The 17,842-nt window shown below is 39.8% G+C and overlaps 1 protein-coding gene across 7 annotated transcripts in view; it reads right to left on the reverse strand.

Annotated features, from left to right (window-relative positions):
* Positions 1 to 17,842, reverse strand: part of LOC127062043 (zwei Ig domain protein zig-8-like) — a 53,321-nt gene that overhangs the window by 3,151 nt on the left and 32,328 nt on the right. For all 7 annotated transcript variants that reach the window (XR_007781050.1, XM_050989643.1, XM_050989640.1 and 4 more), the window contains 4 exons: positions 10,260 to 10,470; positions 10,021 to 10,074; positions 4,544 to 4,707; positions 3,696 to 3,852 (listed from right to left, as the gene is read on the reverse strand). Coding sequence is in view for 6 of the 7 variants with exons in the window: in XM_050989643.1 (XP_050845600.1) it covers positions 3,696 to 3,852; positions 4,544 to 4,707; positions 10,021 to 10,074; positions 10,260 to 10,470 (586 nt within the window). In the remaining variant the exon portion in view is untranslated. The remainder of the gene's footprint in view (positions 1 to 3,695; positions 3,853 to 4,543; positions 4,708 to 10,020; positions 10,075 to 10,259; positions 10,471 to 17,842) is intronic.

Consider the following 17,842-nt stretch of genomic DNA (forward strand, 5'->3'; position numbering starts at 1 on the left):
TCTTTTCTTCCTTTTTCTATGATAAGTCCTATCAACATATGCGTCACTGGAGAGAGCTCTTGGACTATCGGAAATCCCACGTGCGATCGTGCGACGACGCTCGAGTCATCGACTCGATTTATGATCGCTTTAAAGATTTTTAAATATATATGTGTAACTACGTCTATATAGAAAGCAGAATGAAGTGCGCAAGTTTACGGAGAGTTTAATACCTAACGGCTCCCAAGGCCATCGTTTCTACCTATCCTGGCTCCAAGTCAATTCCCGTTTCTCTCTTTCTCTCCGTATCTCTGTCTTTAACTTTCTTCTTTAGTCTTTCTCCTGTATCTCCTTACGCTTCTTCTTACTTTTCTTCCGTGATCACTTAATGAAAGACGTTATTAAATTCTATGTTCTTAAATAAATCACTGCAGAAAGAAAGAGAGAGAAAGAGAGAGAGAGAAAAAAAAAAGATATAACTTTTCTACTTCGTTCCTCGTCTAAATTTGGTCTATCCTCTTTAAACGATTTATTAACTGTTGCGACTCTATCTTTCTCTCTCTCTCTCTCTCTCTCTCTCTCTCTCTCTCTCTCTCTCTCTCTCTCTCTCTCTCTCTCTCTCTCTCTCTCTCTCTCTCTCTCTCTCTCTCTCTCTCTCTTCCTTTCATTTCTGACAGAGCTTGCCCCACAAAACTCGTGCAAGTAATAATTAATTCTTCTTGTAATAGCTTAAGGCAAGTGGGTCGTATTCTTCGAACTAAGAAACGAACGAAAGTTATCAGGTTCAACGATAGTTTCGTCGATAGCGTGTCGTAATGAAGAGAGAAACTCATTCTCCTTTAGAACAAATACGAGAAACGAGAACATAATATAAAATCTAACTTTCGCGCAATAATAATCCAGTAATCGTTTAAGAAAAAAAAAAAAAAGACAGAGAGAGAGAAAAGATAAAAAATATTCGGGGGCAGGGGATGGCTCGTGTTCCGTCATTAAGACCGACGATCGACTTTCCATTTGCATTATTTACAAAAAAGATCAACGCAAAAGAGAGCGATGCAAAAGAAAAAGAGTACGAGAGAAAGGAAGAAAGAGAGAGAGTAAGAGAAAGAGTGAAAGAGTTAACTCTTCGCGTTCAAACGAGTCTTCAAACGAAGAGAGAAGAAAAAGGCAGAAATGGAAATACTGCTATATACAGTAGATTATATATATATATATATATATATATATATATATATATATCGTACGAAACGAAATTAAATAAATAAGAACAAAAGGCGTACGGACGAGCTTTATAAAAGCGAATGAACAGAGATGGGCTGGTGCTAGAGGAGTGGCAGAAGGAAAGGGTAGAAGGAAATGATTCAGAAACGACCTCTCGCCGTTCTTCTTTCGCGAATGATATACCCGAAGAAGTAGCCGTTCTACAAAAAAAAAGGGTATGGGTAGAAGGAAAGTGACGGGCCAGGGGGTTAGAAGAGACGGGGAAAAGGTAACGGCGAAGAAGGAAGCGCCACTTGATTTGAGAGATAGCGAAATTAAAAGAGGGCACTGAAGAGAAAAACTTTGGACCTGTACCCTCGAGACTGAAAAGAGAACGAAAGAACGGGAATAGGAAAGAAAGAGAGAGAGAGAAAGAAAGAGAGAGAGAGAGAAGGGGGCAGAGTGAGAAGACTGGCAGGTGATGGTCGATGAAAGAAGAGAAGGGATAAAGAAGCTTGGAAGCGGTGGGTGGAAGGAAGGAAAGCGAAGGGACGAAGTACGAAAACTCGGTGATGTGCAATTAGGAAAATTGAATTCCAACGTAATTAACTTTCTTAATTAATAGAATCGTGGAATTGTATCTTTCAACTGGCCGACAGAAATGGTCTTGGCAGGCGGGCTCTTCTGTCATGAGAACGTAAGTGACGGGGACGAGGTGGTTGCGGGGTGAGGAAAAGGTGGAAGGAAACGTCGAGTTCGGAGGCACGGCTAAGAGTTGCCAAGGGGTGAAAGAGGTTGCTGCCGGCGAAGAGCAAATGCACTGGGTGGCGGCGCCGGCTGCGAGGGGCTTGCTCGGGAGCACTAGTCGCTGTAAGTTTTGATATATGCGCGACGTTATTTACGATCGCATAAGAATTAGCTCAGACAGCCACCGAACCAACCACCCCTTTTACCACCCTCTTTCCTTTCTCTATCTCTCTCTTTCTCTATCTATCTCTCTTTCTCTCTTTCCCTCCAGAGGTACTACTCGGTTGGTTTGCAACAAAAAGTCTTCCTGGTTGCAACTGTACTCGAATCGCCTTTTTATCGGCTTACCGAGCGTGAGTCTCCTCGCCAAAAATCCGCTGAATCACCCTCATCCCCTTTCCCTTTCTTCCGTTTACCCACCCACTCTCTCCTACCGCGCAAATGACTTCCTTTCGTTTTCTCATCCACATCGTCGTCGTCGTCGTCGTAGTCGTCGTCGTCGTCGTCGTCGTCGTCGTCGTCGTCGTCGTCGTCGTCGTCGTCGTCGTCGTCGTCGTCGTCGTCGTCGCCGTCGTCTTTGTCGTCATCGTCGTTGCTCTTCTTCGATCGTATAGTTTACGATGCAACCACTTTTATCGCGATACGATGTGTTTTAGTGTTCCCTGCGACAATAACCAAAGTCGATTGAAACGAAAAGCACGATAAAGGACGCATAAAAGATAACTGATAAACTAGCGCACGATGGTAGGAGAACGAACATCCTTACCTCCTTAAATCTCCGTTCCATGAAAGGGTTGAACGATTTTCAACGAAAGTTTGATTTATCGTTTTCAAAGAACTAGAACAACGATCACGGTTTATCCGCGAATGAATTAGCAGTGTAGATGCAACCATACGCGAACTCTATTGCGAGCGACATCGCGAACCGAAGAAAAATGTGAAGATGCGTCCTGCGTCGTGGCCACGATTTTTCCCGCAATAATTTCCGAAGGAAAATTCATGATAATAGAAAGTCTGCTTCGTACCCTTTCTATTGAATTCCACCTGCATCGCTTTCTCTCTCTCTCTCTTTCTCTCTCTATCTATCTATTTATCTATCTCTCTCCTTCTCTAACTTTCTTATTCTACTCCTGTTTAGTGTCTTTCTTTTTCTATTCAACCCTCTGCTGCTTTACCCTTCCTCCCAGAAACCCAAACCAAGATTCCTTCTTTTTACACGCACGTACATCGCGTTTGCTTCTTTTTTCTTCTTTCTTCTTTCTTTCTTCTTCTTCTTCCTCCTCCTCTTCTTCTTCTTCTTCTTCTTCTTCTTCTTCTTCTTCTTCTTTTTCTTCTTCTTCTTCTTTTTCTTCTTCTTCTTCTTCTTCTTTTGCTCTACTTTTCTTTCTTCTTTCCCTTCCCACAACCAACCACGTCGGCTTGCCAGCTAGGCAAATAGTTTCCGCGTGAATTATTACAACCGCCTTCTCAAAAGTTTTAAGTGTTTCGAGTAATCCCAAGGACGCGTGGCGCGCTTTAGATCGGCTCGGAAAAACGGTTTGTCCTGCTATATATACATACATACGTCTTCGATTTCTCGACGTAGCTACTACATACGTAGCTACGTACACGCTGTCATACATTACTAGATACGAACATTTTTCCACGAACCAAGTTTTCTACGACGATTTAAGAAATAGGCTCTCAACTTTTCTTACGTTCCATTCACCATAAATTCGTTCTTCCAGCGAATTGAAAAATATCTAACAATAAGGTATTTCATAAGCTACCTGGCTCGACGATCAGCATCACAGTGTCTAATCGTCCTTCCGCTGGTCTGCATGAATATTTCCCTGTGTCATCTTCCGTGACGGCAGCTAAAGTCAATTCGGAGACCGTTTGTGCCGCACCTTTTTCAGTTTCCACGTTTATACCACCGCGAGCTGCCTGAAATTAAAAAAGAAAAAAAAAAGAAAAAGAGAAAATAACTTTTACAACCGGTTCCACTATCTTCCAATAGCAAATAGAATTAATCGTACATTCCCATGTGAGCAACGAGTTGAGTGAGGAGTTGTTACAACGAACTAGCGAGTCTTATTTTTATTTTTTTTCAAATAGAAAAGAAAAATGGGACACTTCGATCGCATCGGTCGGCAAAATCGTTATTACAGTTTGACGTTCACGAGCAGTTCGAACGTATGTACATCGCGAGATGAAAAACTCGAACGAGCTAGGACAGTGTTGGATCCAGAAAAATTCATCACTCCGGGTAGCGACGCGAGGATGAACGATGCGAGGCATGGAATGATCGAACGACAACATAAACGAAAATCTGAAAAGACAGTAGGCAAAAGAAGAATAAGAATAAGAATAAGAAGAGGAAGAAGAAAGGGGAGAGAAGAAAAGAAAATCAAAAAAAAAGAAAAAAAGAGAGAGAGAAAGAAGAAACGGAGATAAAAGTGAAAGAAGGAAAGCAAGCGCGACCCACATTCGCAATAATGATTTACGAGCGTTCTCGCTTTACCTGCTGCCTCGCGACGATTTTTCCTTGCGATAGAAGCATCAAAAAGGAAATTTCATTAAAGCAGCACGTCTATCCGTGCCGATAAAATTTGGAACGTGCTGAGAGCGACATTACCTGGAATGTTAGGAGTTTGTTATCCTGAAGCCATTGTACACCCCTGATGGGACGAGTCTGATATGGAGACGATATGACGCATCTTAGGGTGATCGTCGACCCCGATGGCACCCTTTGCTCCCGAGGACCCATTATGGCCGCCACGGGTGCTGTACTTTCGTAACCTAAAAGTCATGTTTCAACAAATATCATATCTCAGTTAGGGAAATTCGGATCCTTTCTCTTTCTTTCTCCTTCTCTGTCTCTCTCTCTCTCTCTATTACTCTATACGCACGAGTCTAACTTAATTTAACTTATTTCAACTTCCATTTAATCTCACGCAAAATAACTCATGGATTTTCATAATTATGAAAATGGATTCGATGACTCGAATTTGAAGAAAAAAGTAAAAAAGAAAAGAAAAAGAGAAAAAATTTTTGAGAAAAGGTAAGTAAAATAATACTAAGTCTACTCGCTAAGGGGTACTGTCACATTTTCTTCTTTCTATGCAAATGCATCATCATCTACTGCTCGTCTTTCTTCTCCTCATTATATAATCCGTTGTAGTAAAGACGCTCGCGTTTAACGCAGGTCTTTTCAGCGATATAATGTCCCGAAATATTTGCAAAGTTTCGTTTAGATTAATCATTAATCTTAGCTATTTCAGACCGAGGAATTTTAGCAGTTCGATCTACGTTTACGACGGCGATTACATTTTATTGGCGTAAAACTCGTACGACGAGGTAAGTACAGAGATCTTAATTATATTATAAACGTATGCAAAAATAAATTAACGAAAGAACACAAGAGAGAATAGAATAAAAATATGAATATTATTTCAACTAATATGATATAAAATGAAATGTTAAAACATAGATGATATGGAAATGTAAAGGAGATATAGCCGAAACTCGCAAAAACCAAAACGGAAAACTGACGTCTGACACGAAGAAATATTAAACACGCTATTTTGTTAAATGAAATTAAACATATTTAGGAAGTCCGATTGAAAGGAACAAAGAAAGAAATACATAGTCCGTTGATTCCAAAAAGTATGCACGAAAAAATTCACTTGCTTCTTTCTTTCCTTCCGTCTTTTTCCATGAATAGAAAAAAGAAAAAGTTTTACATAAGGCTTTATATATAAATATGTATACATATATATATTTTTTTATATAAATATAAAAAGAAGAAATAACAAGATCGTCATTATGAAATAGGAGGAAAGTATAATGGATAAAAATTTCTTCTGTGACAGCGCCTTAAACCTACCCATTCGAATGAATATCTTTCTTTAAAAATAACAACGAGTCAGCGCGTCGGGCTTCTTCCCTCTCTATGTACGTATCTACCAAAGCATTGTTAGCTTGCACTCGCTCTCCCGGAAAGAATAGCAAAAAAGCTCCGCGTTCTCTCATGTTCCTGTCTTTCCTTTCCTCTCCTCTCTTCTTCTCTCTTTTTTTGTTTATAGAACCAGTAGTAGTACGTTTGTCTTCCCGGATCATTCCCCTTGGAAACGTAATTAGTGCTCCGTACGTTCTCACTCGATTTCCGTTTCTGTTTCTGGTATTAATATTCCAACTATACTCGAAATCTCAGATCCCACTGCTTCGGCATTTACGTATAAAACTCATTAGAAAGTTTCAAATTCATCGATCGTATAATTTCGAGTTTAGAATGTTCGACGTTACCGATATATATGCATCAACGACGATCGAAATTCACTTGGATAACTTCCAAGGATAGTCTCGTAGTTTGAATTCAATCAACGGACGACATTTTTGATATCTGAAACTTTCCGTTCGTCCTTCTTCTAAAGAAGGGTCTTCGTCAAGACAAGGAAAAGAAATAAGAAAGAACAAAAAAAAAAAAAAGATAGGTCGAGATTATAAGGTTTCCAGAATCTGCATTTCGTTTCGTGGTCGTCTTCGTCTTGGTCTTCGTCGTCGTCGTCGAAGAACCTTGGCTCCGTTAACGTTCGACGAATTAGCTCCTTCGCGCGATGAATAACTCGATAAATATTTAAAGGCTCTTTTATTAGACTCTTCTTCCCGGAATATCTTTTAAACAGCTTCCCTTTAAAACGCTACGGAAGAAGACGTTATTTCATCGTCGCGAAAGGAATCGTAATCTCAATTCATTTAACCGAAAAGACATTCTCTCACGACGTCTCGTCGGCATATTAAAACGCGACCTACTTAACTCGCAGTTCGTGGACTCGAGTCTCGAGATATCTTTCCTGCAAATTTGAGTTTGAAGTGCGAACAAACAAGGACGACGAGCCGGAGAGAGCGTCGAGAAAAGGTACCTCCTCCTTCTTGGTACTACGCGGTGCTGTAATAATTCATTAGTGCTCGTGAGAAAAACAATGGACGGGAGAAGTGCCAGTGAGAGCAAAAAAAGAAAGGGAGAAAAAGAGAGATAAGAAAAAAGAAAGGGTGCGAAGAAAGGAACATAGAAGGATATAGACGGTGAGTCCTACGATATCACTCGCATGATAATGTCAGAACACGCATACATTACTCGAGGAAAAGACCGTACCCAAGACTAATTTAACGCCGCACTCTTCTCTTGTCCCTTGAAACTCCGATGAGCCTGTTGGTTGACTGCGAAGATCCAACGGGAGAAAGATGAAACGAGAGAGAGAAGGAAATAGAGAGACAGAGAAGGGGAGAAAGAGAGAGAGAGAGAGAAGAGATAGAGAGACCAGTGGGTAAGGGCAGTACCGCAGGACTAGAGGGATTAAGGATAATCCTATTAGACTTAAATTAATCCCACAGGAACTGCATTTCACCTGGCGAAATATTACTTTATGCCGTTATTACTGTACCCGTAGGTGTATGCTTACGCTATTTATTGTCTTTCTCTTTACCTTTTGTACGTATCTGCATATATATATATATATATATATATATATATATATATATATATATATATGTATGTATGTATGTATGTATGTATGTATACATACATATATTATTTATCTTAATGGTTCAAGAATGTTTAATACGCTCGTTCATTCGTAATATCCATTATATAAAAAACTTGCCGGCATGATCGATAATTCTGATCTTATATTACTATCCTATTTTACAAATATTGGACTCGTCGTTCAAGAGGCTCTTACCGTTTTAAACTTCGATATCATCGAATTTATTCTTTTTTCGATGTACATTAAATCTGTCCCAGACGGTGAAAGAAAATAAACGAAAAGAGCTCAGATATCATAGATTTATAAAGAACGCTGACCGTAGCTCTATTCGCAAACTTACTTTTATCAATAAAAACATTTCGACTTCTCTTATCTCAAACTTTTTTTCGTCTCTTATTCGTGTTATATTATAAAGGATCGAACACGTTTACGTGATAACGGAAGATATCTTTCGATCTTTTCACAATATTATTCATTCTTCTCCCGGTCAATGAAAACATGTGTTAGAAAACTTTTCCCATCGTGAATATTTTTCTCGCAATAATACGAAAGAATATCGATGCCGAGTGCAAAGAGGAACAATTTCTCCTAGTAGTCCTTCTTCAAGAAATAATGAAAAAAGAACGTTAGAAGGAGGAGTACGAAGGAAGGTCAAAAAAAAAAGAGAAGAAAAGAAAGGAAAAGATCGACAAAGTAACATTGGCCGCACGTGAAAGCTGGAAAAGTGACGCACTTACCCTTAAGTGATTGATGTTCGTGACGTCGAGCAGGGAATAAAAGGGCGAAAGTAGATGAGTTTTTAACGTGCAAACGAAGTATAAGATGATCGGGACTTGTTATCGATATAACGAGAATATATGGGAAAGAATTAATATGATTTATGAAAGAATTATCGTTATCAAAAATTCAACTTCTTTTGCATAGCTTTCAAAACGAAATGATTAATAATCGTTCGAGATTTTACCTCTTCCTCGACGATATAAATTCTTCCTTTTACCATTCTTCTTTTTCTTCTTCTTCTTCTTCTTCTTTGTCTTGTTCTTTTTTGTTCTTCTTCTTGCTATTGCTTATTACTACCGTTATTATTATTGCGGGGTTTTAATGCTATTATAAAAAGAAGATTACCTGCCATTATAGACATTCGACGATCCATACAAAATTTTAATACATCCCTCTTATGTTTCTAATTGGAACATTTGGATAACGTTGGCATTTCGCCTATATACAAACATACGTTTCTAACGTTCATCGTTCGGTACACGAAATGCACGTAGATATGTAGCGATAAAGTTCCGAATAATACGCCAGCTAGGAGGATTTCATGGGCAATTACAGCGAATGACAGAAATATTGCTGTTTGCTGGTCGAAAGTTTGTCACCGTCTATGTAGTGATAAACAGGAAAGCATACGATTCGAATGCACATATTCGTGAAACTCGTTTTCGTCCAAACGTAGAGGAAAACATTTTGCAAATACTGTTATCGTACGAAAAATCGCGAATGAAAAATGTGCACTTACGAATGAATTTACTCGGAGAATTCTCCACGTCACTTAATTACGAAGAAATCGATGTTTACACGTTTACTTTTCAAATATTTGTCACATCGTAATTCAACGGGGAATGTTTTATTTTAATTATCAATAAACGTACGAAGGACATACGTAAGTACACGTACACACGTATGTGTATACACGTATGTATATATAAAAGAAAAACAACGAGAGAAAAAAGAAACGGAAATATTTATAGTGAAACAGTCAAGTTTAATTTCTACAAATAATTGATACGGGAAACCTCTCAATGCGATTCTAATATCGTTCCTATCCGTTCCTATATCTATCTATATTCTAAAAGTACGACTACGTACTGTTAGAATTTATAAAGTAAATGAATGATCGCACGGATAAGAAAAAAGAAAATATAGAAATAGAAAAGCGATACCTATCTTCGACATTTCAAACAAATAATAAAACTTCGTTCTCTCTGCTATCTTCCATATCGTGTATCATGAATGTCTCGACATGGAGAAACACGTTACCGAATCCATCTATCTATATATGCACATAACGTCAAAGCATTCATAGCGAAACATTAGAGTATTCATATTACGCGTACATTTAAATACCGCATCGATAGAATATCCTATATGAAAGAATTTTACGATCACGGAGGTATTACTGTTTTCATATCAGATATTTTAAATATGTTAATATACAATATGTTCTATCCTAGATATTTCTTTTATGGATTCGTTTGTACAACGATATAAGTTACGTTCTACGAAACGGCATAATTTCGTACGAATAACTGACTCTTTCGAAAATCGAGCTAACGTTCACGACTTATCGTTTGAATTAGCTAAAATACTTTACCAGGCACATTCAGCAAACAAGTGAAGCTTATATTTGCTATACGCTTGAACGTAGAGTTGACACGTAGGGTAGAACGTATAGTTTCGAAAGGGAAGCTATTGTAAGGAAGTGATGCGTTCCGTTTGCATGGCCATTAGAAGCTATCTTCGTTTACGATCTAGTATATATCTCGTGCGTGTAATGTGTACTTACTTATGCGTGTTTGTTGAGAATGCGGCTCGTCGTAACCCTCTGGTTTATCGGGCTCTGAAAATACGAAAACGTTTATTGGATCTCGTAATTGCGCTTGGCGGCAGGCTCTCGTTGGATTAAAATATTTAAGACGGTTTCGACGATGTTAGAATCTATGATTTTCTAAAGTAAAACGATACGACAAAATCAAGAGAGAACGAATCTATAAGGACGAAATAAAAAAAAAAAAAAAAACTTACCTCTAACAGATAATCGAACTGCGTACATAATCTTCGGCTCTGTATTTACTTGACACTCGTATACGCCCGAATCCGTTTTTTTAACATTATCCAACCTGAGGGTCCAAGCGTCACTCCCAGGAGTATGTTGCGGATGGAATCTCGTATCGCTACTGAAGGCCACGGTGCCTGCCGTAAGTATATGAAGGTCCCTGATTCTCATCCAAGATACCTGTAAACAAACACGGAGAAAGGTCAATATAACATGTTTTCAAAACAAACTTATTGATCCGTGAGAATAACATGTAAACTCGACTCTTCTGTTCTCTAATCATACTCTTTCAAAAGTATGAAACAAATAAAGGAATATCTTTTTCAAATTTTTATCCTCTATCGAGTCTCGAATATCTCGCGTTGAAATAAATGTTAGCGAATGAACGAAAAAGAAAGGGGGTTTTGAATGAAACGATGCGAAAAAGAACGTTATCCGATGTGTGTGTGAATATGGTTAGTAAACAGTACCGTAGGCTTATCGGATTCTCGTATTTTTCGGTACTCGGCCAGGCAAACGTTCGGATATTAGATATCCGGTTATCAGCTGGCAGTCATTTCCGGCCTATATCCAGTTACTATTTTCCCATTGGCCATTCGACGGTGGAACTGTCTCTGATTTCATCGAGGTACCTACGGCTGAGAATAAATGTATCCTCCCGATGATTTGCTGCAGCAACCGAATATCGAGAGAACTTATCAAGCCCTGCGACGATCCGAGGTGCAGCCAGAAAAATGGAAAAAGCTAAATCACGAAAAAGCCGCCGTCTCTTCCTCTGCCTCCACCTCTACCTCTATTACTGGCATCCACCGACGACGGCGCTACGTCGAGTAACGATTTTTAATAATGTTGCGAAAAGCCGTGCGAATGGATCCCGAGAGTCGAACGAACTGTGAGACTGCGAGGAGCAGGAGATCGAGAAAAAGAGAGAGAGAGAGGGAGAGGGGAGAGAGAGAAAGCAATAATCCCCGCAACAAAAAGAGAAGAGAGAACTCACCGACCTAGCACGATCGGATATATACACACGTATATACATATATATGTATACGCTATATACTAAACCAACTCGGATGGAGGAGTCGAAATATATTACGAATATTGAAGCTACCCTTCTGATGAGACTATCGATAGTCCTACCGCTATTTCGTATACATCGTAAAAACTTTCGAGAGTAAGAAAAATTAAAGATTCATTTAAAAAGCCTCGTGTATACTCGAAAAGGGGGAAGGGAAAGAAGAAGAAGAAAATTCGCGAATTTTCCTCAAGGTCCTTGAACTATCGTTGGCATTTGGTCGAGCGCCAGTGTAACCTAATATACGCCGAATGACCTCAAGATACATAGAATCGGCTTTGGGATCGTAGAAAAGCGGAGAAGAAAGAGGTTAAAGGAGCGAAGCAGTCGGAAGGGAAATACGAGAAAGGTGGAGTCGAAGCTCTCCTTCGTACTCGTGTGCCGGGCAGACTGAACTCCGAAGGGAAAGAGAAAAGAGAAAAGAGAAAAGTGAGAAAGAGAGAAAGAGAGGAGGATACGACGAAGACGGGCAAGACGAGGGAGACAAAGGAGGGCAATACGGAGTCGGCATAACCGCTTTCATCTGCTACGTCGGCACAGACCGGAGGAATAAAAATGCGACTCCTTCCAGTCGTTTCGTCGTTTCCATCCCTCCTCTCTCCTCCTACTACAGCAGCACTCTCATAGCACCACCACTACTACCACCATCACCAACACCAATAGCACGGCCATCTTATAAAGTCTCTCGCGAACCGCGTTCCACCAAAATGGCACCTTATACAAGCTCTTCTCTCTCATCCATTCCTTCATCTCTTTCCACGTATTTTCCGTGCGCCCGTGTACACCAAGAAAAATCGAGACCACGTATGGCTCGAGCCAACCCGCGTAAATTAGACGTTCAAGCAGGTTTCGTGCAATTCCTGAACTCGTTCCTTACGCGTGAAAATTCTTTCGACACTGGTCAGACCGCTCGTGATCCTCTTCTTTAGTTCCACGTCTCTTGTGTGTGGGTACATGAGTGTGTGTATGACTGTTGCGACTGTTATGTGTGTGTGTTTGTGTTTGAACATCACATCGTCTCCGTACGTTCATTGTGTTCCGGTAAACAAGCTTCCATGCAATATAGAATTTTTCCTCTGCTAGTTCTTATCTCTGTTTGCTCTTTCCCTTGCTCTCCCTCCCTCTCCCTCTCTCTCTCTCTCTCTCACTCTTTCTCACAAGTTTCTTTATCTGCGGCTTGAGGAGATACAATTTTGTATAGTTGATTCTCGTGTTCTCTACCATTCCTAATTTCTCAAAATTACTCGTGTCAGTCGTAATATCGCTGCTCTTCTAAATAGCATCAAATGTAATTGCATGTACCTCGACTCTGTCGCATTTATCAGTCTATTCTATGGATGAACCGAATTACTCTCTCTCTCTCTCTCTCTCTCTCTCTCTCTCTATTGCGATATCACCCATAATACGTTACATAGACAGAACTTCCAACGAACAGAACAGCTTCGCGAGATTCCTTCAACGTTGTTAAAGTCCATCGTTTACTTTCTCCTCTCTGCTCGACGAGCAGGTTTGACAATTCTGGTTTGACAATTCCCAGCACACTTATGCTCTTTCAAGCGTGCCACCGGAAAAGGGCAGGGAGGTTCAACGATGGAAGCAAAATGAATTAAGGGAAGCTGCCTTTTGCTTCCTACAGTGAAAGCCTTAGGAAGTAGAGCAAGAAGAAGAAAGGGGGAAGGAAGGAAGAGAGAGAGAGAAGAAAGACGAGCTTCGGTCTACTCCAGAGAGAAGAAGACAGAATGCACGGGCGTACTATCGAATCAATGTTCTCTCCAGTTTAACTATTTACTCCTCCTTCCAGGAGAATCGCACAATTGACTTGCGGAGACCTTTTTGCTAGAACCTTATGTTCACTTTGCTCCTATCACCGGATAAAATTGTCTTACTCGTCGAGCAGGAATTTCTACCAGAGAAAATCGGTGCAAATGTTGCAGTCTTCACGAACACTGACATCTGAAATAAATCAACCAAGTATACGTGATCTTCCCTTGAGGAGGAAAAACGACATGAAAGAATAAGTAACATTTTCCCGCGATCGTTCTCCGATTCGATCGCTTAACTTATCTTCGATTCACGGAATTATATATATATGTATATGTTCTCGAACTCTTTCGATTCACAAAGTTCCTCGGTTAAAGCTTTACTATTCCCGTGTAAAGTAGAGCTTCTTCCATTGAATTCGTTCACCGAACCGAACGTTGCACCGTCCGGTTTTTTTAATCCGATTTCATTTATCGGAAAAAGTCGAAACTTCATAGAGGTAACATAAAAATTCTCCTGAACGAAAACAATGTATGACACTGGCCAGGACTCTACGGATTATGAAAACAGCCGGTAAAGGGAATCATAAATTTTCGAATTTTTGACATATTGTGAAATAGTTGAAATCAAAATTGTCGATAATTCGATGGAATCTGTCATAAAGATGGAATTTGTAAAAGAATATTATTGCTTCGTTTTGACAATAGAAAAAATATATATATTTTAATTCCAATAATGAGACGAATTTAATGTCGTTGCTTCGTTGTACAGCGAAAATAATCCATTTCGAAATAGTATAAAATCAAAATCGATCTCGTATGAAGTACGTAAAAGGAAAAACACGAGATCTTCAGCAAAGCATTTGGAAACGATCGTGAGACAAAGATATATATCTAATCTCGCCTCCTAATCAACACTAATTGGTAGTCCAACAACAGCCGGTAGGGCAGCGAGCTTTTATCGATTACCTTTATTGCATTACACATTATCTGCTCGTGACATTAATGCCATTCGATTAACCATATGCTCCTGACTCTGCACGTAAATTAAAATCGGGCTGGGTCGTTCTTCATTTGCTCGTTTGTTCTGCAACGAGCAAATGAGAAATGAAAGGAAAGAATGTTAAAGGTATTATAAAATTAATTCTTCCTTTGGAATTTCGATCAAAGAGATATTCATCTTTTCATTTATCCGTAGAGTATCGTATCGAATATACATTTTTTTACAAAAAGCTGGAATATCGTTGGAAGATCAAATAATTTTCTATTGTAATAAGAGTTTAATATAAAAAAAAAGAAAAAAAATAGAAAAAGAAAAAGAAACGTGGTAGATTTCTAATGAATCATTTATCGCAATTCGCACTCTCCAATCGACACTGACTTCAAATGATTAACAACTACGCAAATCTATTTTATATTGTTATTGGATCTGAGAGTTTACTTAAAACAAGCTACGAGTATGTATTTAGAGAACGTGCTTATTTCTCCGCTAGAAGTATTAGTGACGTACATAAATGCACCGACGTTGCACCACTTACTACCACAATGAAGACATAGCAGTAATACAACGGCAAGCTTACGTCCTAGTAGTACATGCTATCGCTAGTACTTGCTCTTCATTACAACACTTGCTTCTATTTCGAACTATCCTTATCCTTCGTAGTAGTAAGCGCTTCGTTATTGAACATCAGTACATATCTACCTGTCTCGATTTCAACGAGGTTTCTATTCTACACGGAAATACGTACCCTACTACTCGCATAAGCATTAAACACATCTTTTTTGCACATCTGATACCTTCACTTACGTAGATTGTAGATAATAATTAATTAGTAAATTGGAATGTATTTTCAATTGATATAGTATATCTAGATATTAACGATTGTTTCAATCATAATGTACGAACGTCGTATTTTCATTTCCGTGACAATGCTGATAAAATAGTCTAGAAACATTTTCTCGTGCTTAATCGGAGCAAATCGGAGCGAAATTTCAACAGCCGTCCTAGCTAAGTGACGACTGGCTCGACAATTTCATAGGGTCAAAGATTCAAAGTTCTGATGGTCGTCGACGAGCCGGGCGAACAAGCGAGTGAGAGAGAGAGAGAGAGAGAGAGAGAGAGAGAGAGCATTAAAATCGCAGAGAGAGAAAGAGAAAGAGAAAAAAAGAGAGAGAAAGAGAGACGTTCCGATTCGGACCTACTATTTTGTAATGTAGGCCAAGAAGTACTCCCACACAGTCTTTGTATTTCGTGCGACCTTTCGCGAGACTTTTGACTGTGCCTACACTCGAGCCGTCCAATTATTTTTCACCATTATCTGTACATTTTTCTCTCGACGTCTTACTCGCTCTACTCCTTATTCGAGTTTGCTTTCCTTACGTTTCTCGAAAGAAGTCAGTCGACCGGACGAAGGGTACGAACGAACGAACAAGTAAGAAATAGAAAAAGAGGGAGAGAAAGAGGAAAAGAGACAGAGAGAGAGAGATTCAAAGACATCGGTTCTTTGTCGCATTTCCTCTCGTCCGACAGGAGAGAATCTTCGACTATAACTGGGCCAAGACGGAGGTCGATTTGGCACATCGACGGTCGCAAGAGACGTAATATCGATAATCGATCCGCGATTTACGATCGAGGATTATGCCCTCGCTGCTGTCCAAGATCCAGAGAGAAATATTTAGAGAAATATCCGAGTCTCGCGTTTATTATGAAATGTCGAGACCTCCGAGACGTCATATCGTTTCGTAAGTTAATGACAACTAGGTACCGAGTTCCCGAATTCCCTCGACTCTCTTAGCGATATCGGCGAACTCTTAAAACGTCCTTTTCCTTTCCTGAGCCATTCACGAGTAATGTTTCTTAAATCGAAACAAACGAGAAAGATGATACGTGCAACGAATTATCGACTATCCTTTATACGGGAGACGCCTTTCTAAAGTCGACGCTATGAGATAATCGTATCACGTACCCGGAGACATCTTCGTCGGGCCGATGAAAACGTTTCAATTGATGACCTTCGAATTCTTTACGGTGCTAAGAGGATCCCTCATGGAATGTGAAGAAAGGAGAATCGTCTTTTCTCTGATAATGGACGAATTATTCTCGACATTGACGCAATTAAAATGACATCATACCGAATCTCGAATCTCGCAGCGTTCCGAAACCATTTTTCCAAGTTATCGCGATGTTCTTTATTTGGGAAAAAAAAGAAAGAGAGAAAGAGAAACGGGCATAGAACTAACTAAAAAGAAAGAAAAGCAACGAAACAAATGCGTGAAACTTTTTCGATGTCTCTCGCAAAGAAGGAAATCCGAAACAGCTCTGTCTTTTCTACCTTTGGAATGCGAACGATCACGAGTAAGGAGAAGCCAAGCAAAGAGTGGCGTCTGTGCTTCGGTTACACGGCGTTGGAGCTTTCTTTTTACAGGCGTAAGAGAAACAGGATGATAGAGGTGCGAGAAGATGAAAGAGAAAGGACGAGTGAGACGATGAGGAGACGTCGTAAAAAAGGAAAAGATTTAGAGAAAGGAGGAGGGAGAGAAAGAGAAAGATAGAGAGAGAGCGATAGAGAGACAGAGAGAGAGAAAGAGAGAGAAAGATAGAAAGAGAGAGAGAAATACTAGATGGCTGGTAGAAACGAGCTCCGAGCAGTTTCTTAACAAACTAACTTCGTTAGGACATCAAAGGTATCTTTTCGTTCGTACGTCGAAGAAGGGATTAAGGTAGACCGAGGGACGAGATCAAAATAAAATGGAAAGTTGTCCCGAGCAAACCATGCAAACGCGCACCAACGAAAGATGGAAAAAAGAAATATAAAAAAAAACATAGCAACGAGAGGTTGAAGGAGTAAAGAGAGGAGGATACAATGCAATGGTTCCGAGAAAAGAGTGCGAGGAAAGTAATTCGGGAAAAGTAGAGAACGTGGGACGAAGGGGAAAGAAAGATAATTATATGAAGAGAATCCCGAGAAATTCCTAAGAATTTCTATAGTATAACGTGACCTTGAATCTCCGAAGTAGAAGTAGAAAATGATTGTGCGAAGGAAAAGATAAACGTGAAAGTTGAAATACATAAATCTAATATTTTGTTATACCTACGCATTGTAGAAGAATAAGATGCATTGAAAAGAAAGAGAGAAAAGGAGAAAGAAAGAGTGAGAGAGAAAATGAGCGAGATAATCTTCGTGATATCGCACAAAAGGTGCCTCGTGATTTAGTGGATGAACGACGATAGTAGTGTGAGGGTCATATCTCGAGATGGGCAAAGAGGAAAACGCAGCAGGGTGTGTACGGTCGTCGGGTGAAGGGTTAAAATGGCGGACACGAGGAACGTGCACTCGACTTCGGAAAATCCGTCTTGCATACCGATGAGTTCACTTTCCAAGCGACATCAACGGCTCCTCTCTCTCTCTCTCTCTCTCTATTTCTCTCTCTCTCTCTCTCTCTTTTTTCTCTCTCTTATTTTCCTTTCTTCGCTCTGCCCGCAATTACACTTTATGTACGCGTATATATCGGTCAAAATGTCGAACGAGCAGATACATATAATCGTTTGCGACGAAAGCGTTCTCGTACACGCCGAGTTCAACTATTTATCGAAAGAGAATCATAAGGAGTGACGAACTTGGAATTTTTCCAACGAACGATCACGCACGATCTCGACGTTACGCTTTCTCCATCTCATTCGTTTCCTTTACGTTTCCTCCAGCTAATAATATTCCGAGAA

The sequence above is a fragment of the Vespula vulgaris genome, chromosome 2 (genome assembly GCF_905475345.1).
Source record: "Vespula vulgaris chromosome 2, iyVesVulg1.1, whole genome shotgun sequence".
In the NCBI taxonomy this organism is placed as follows: Eukaryota; Metazoa; Arthropoda; class Insecta; order Hymenoptera; family Vespidae; genus Vespula; species Vespula vulgaris.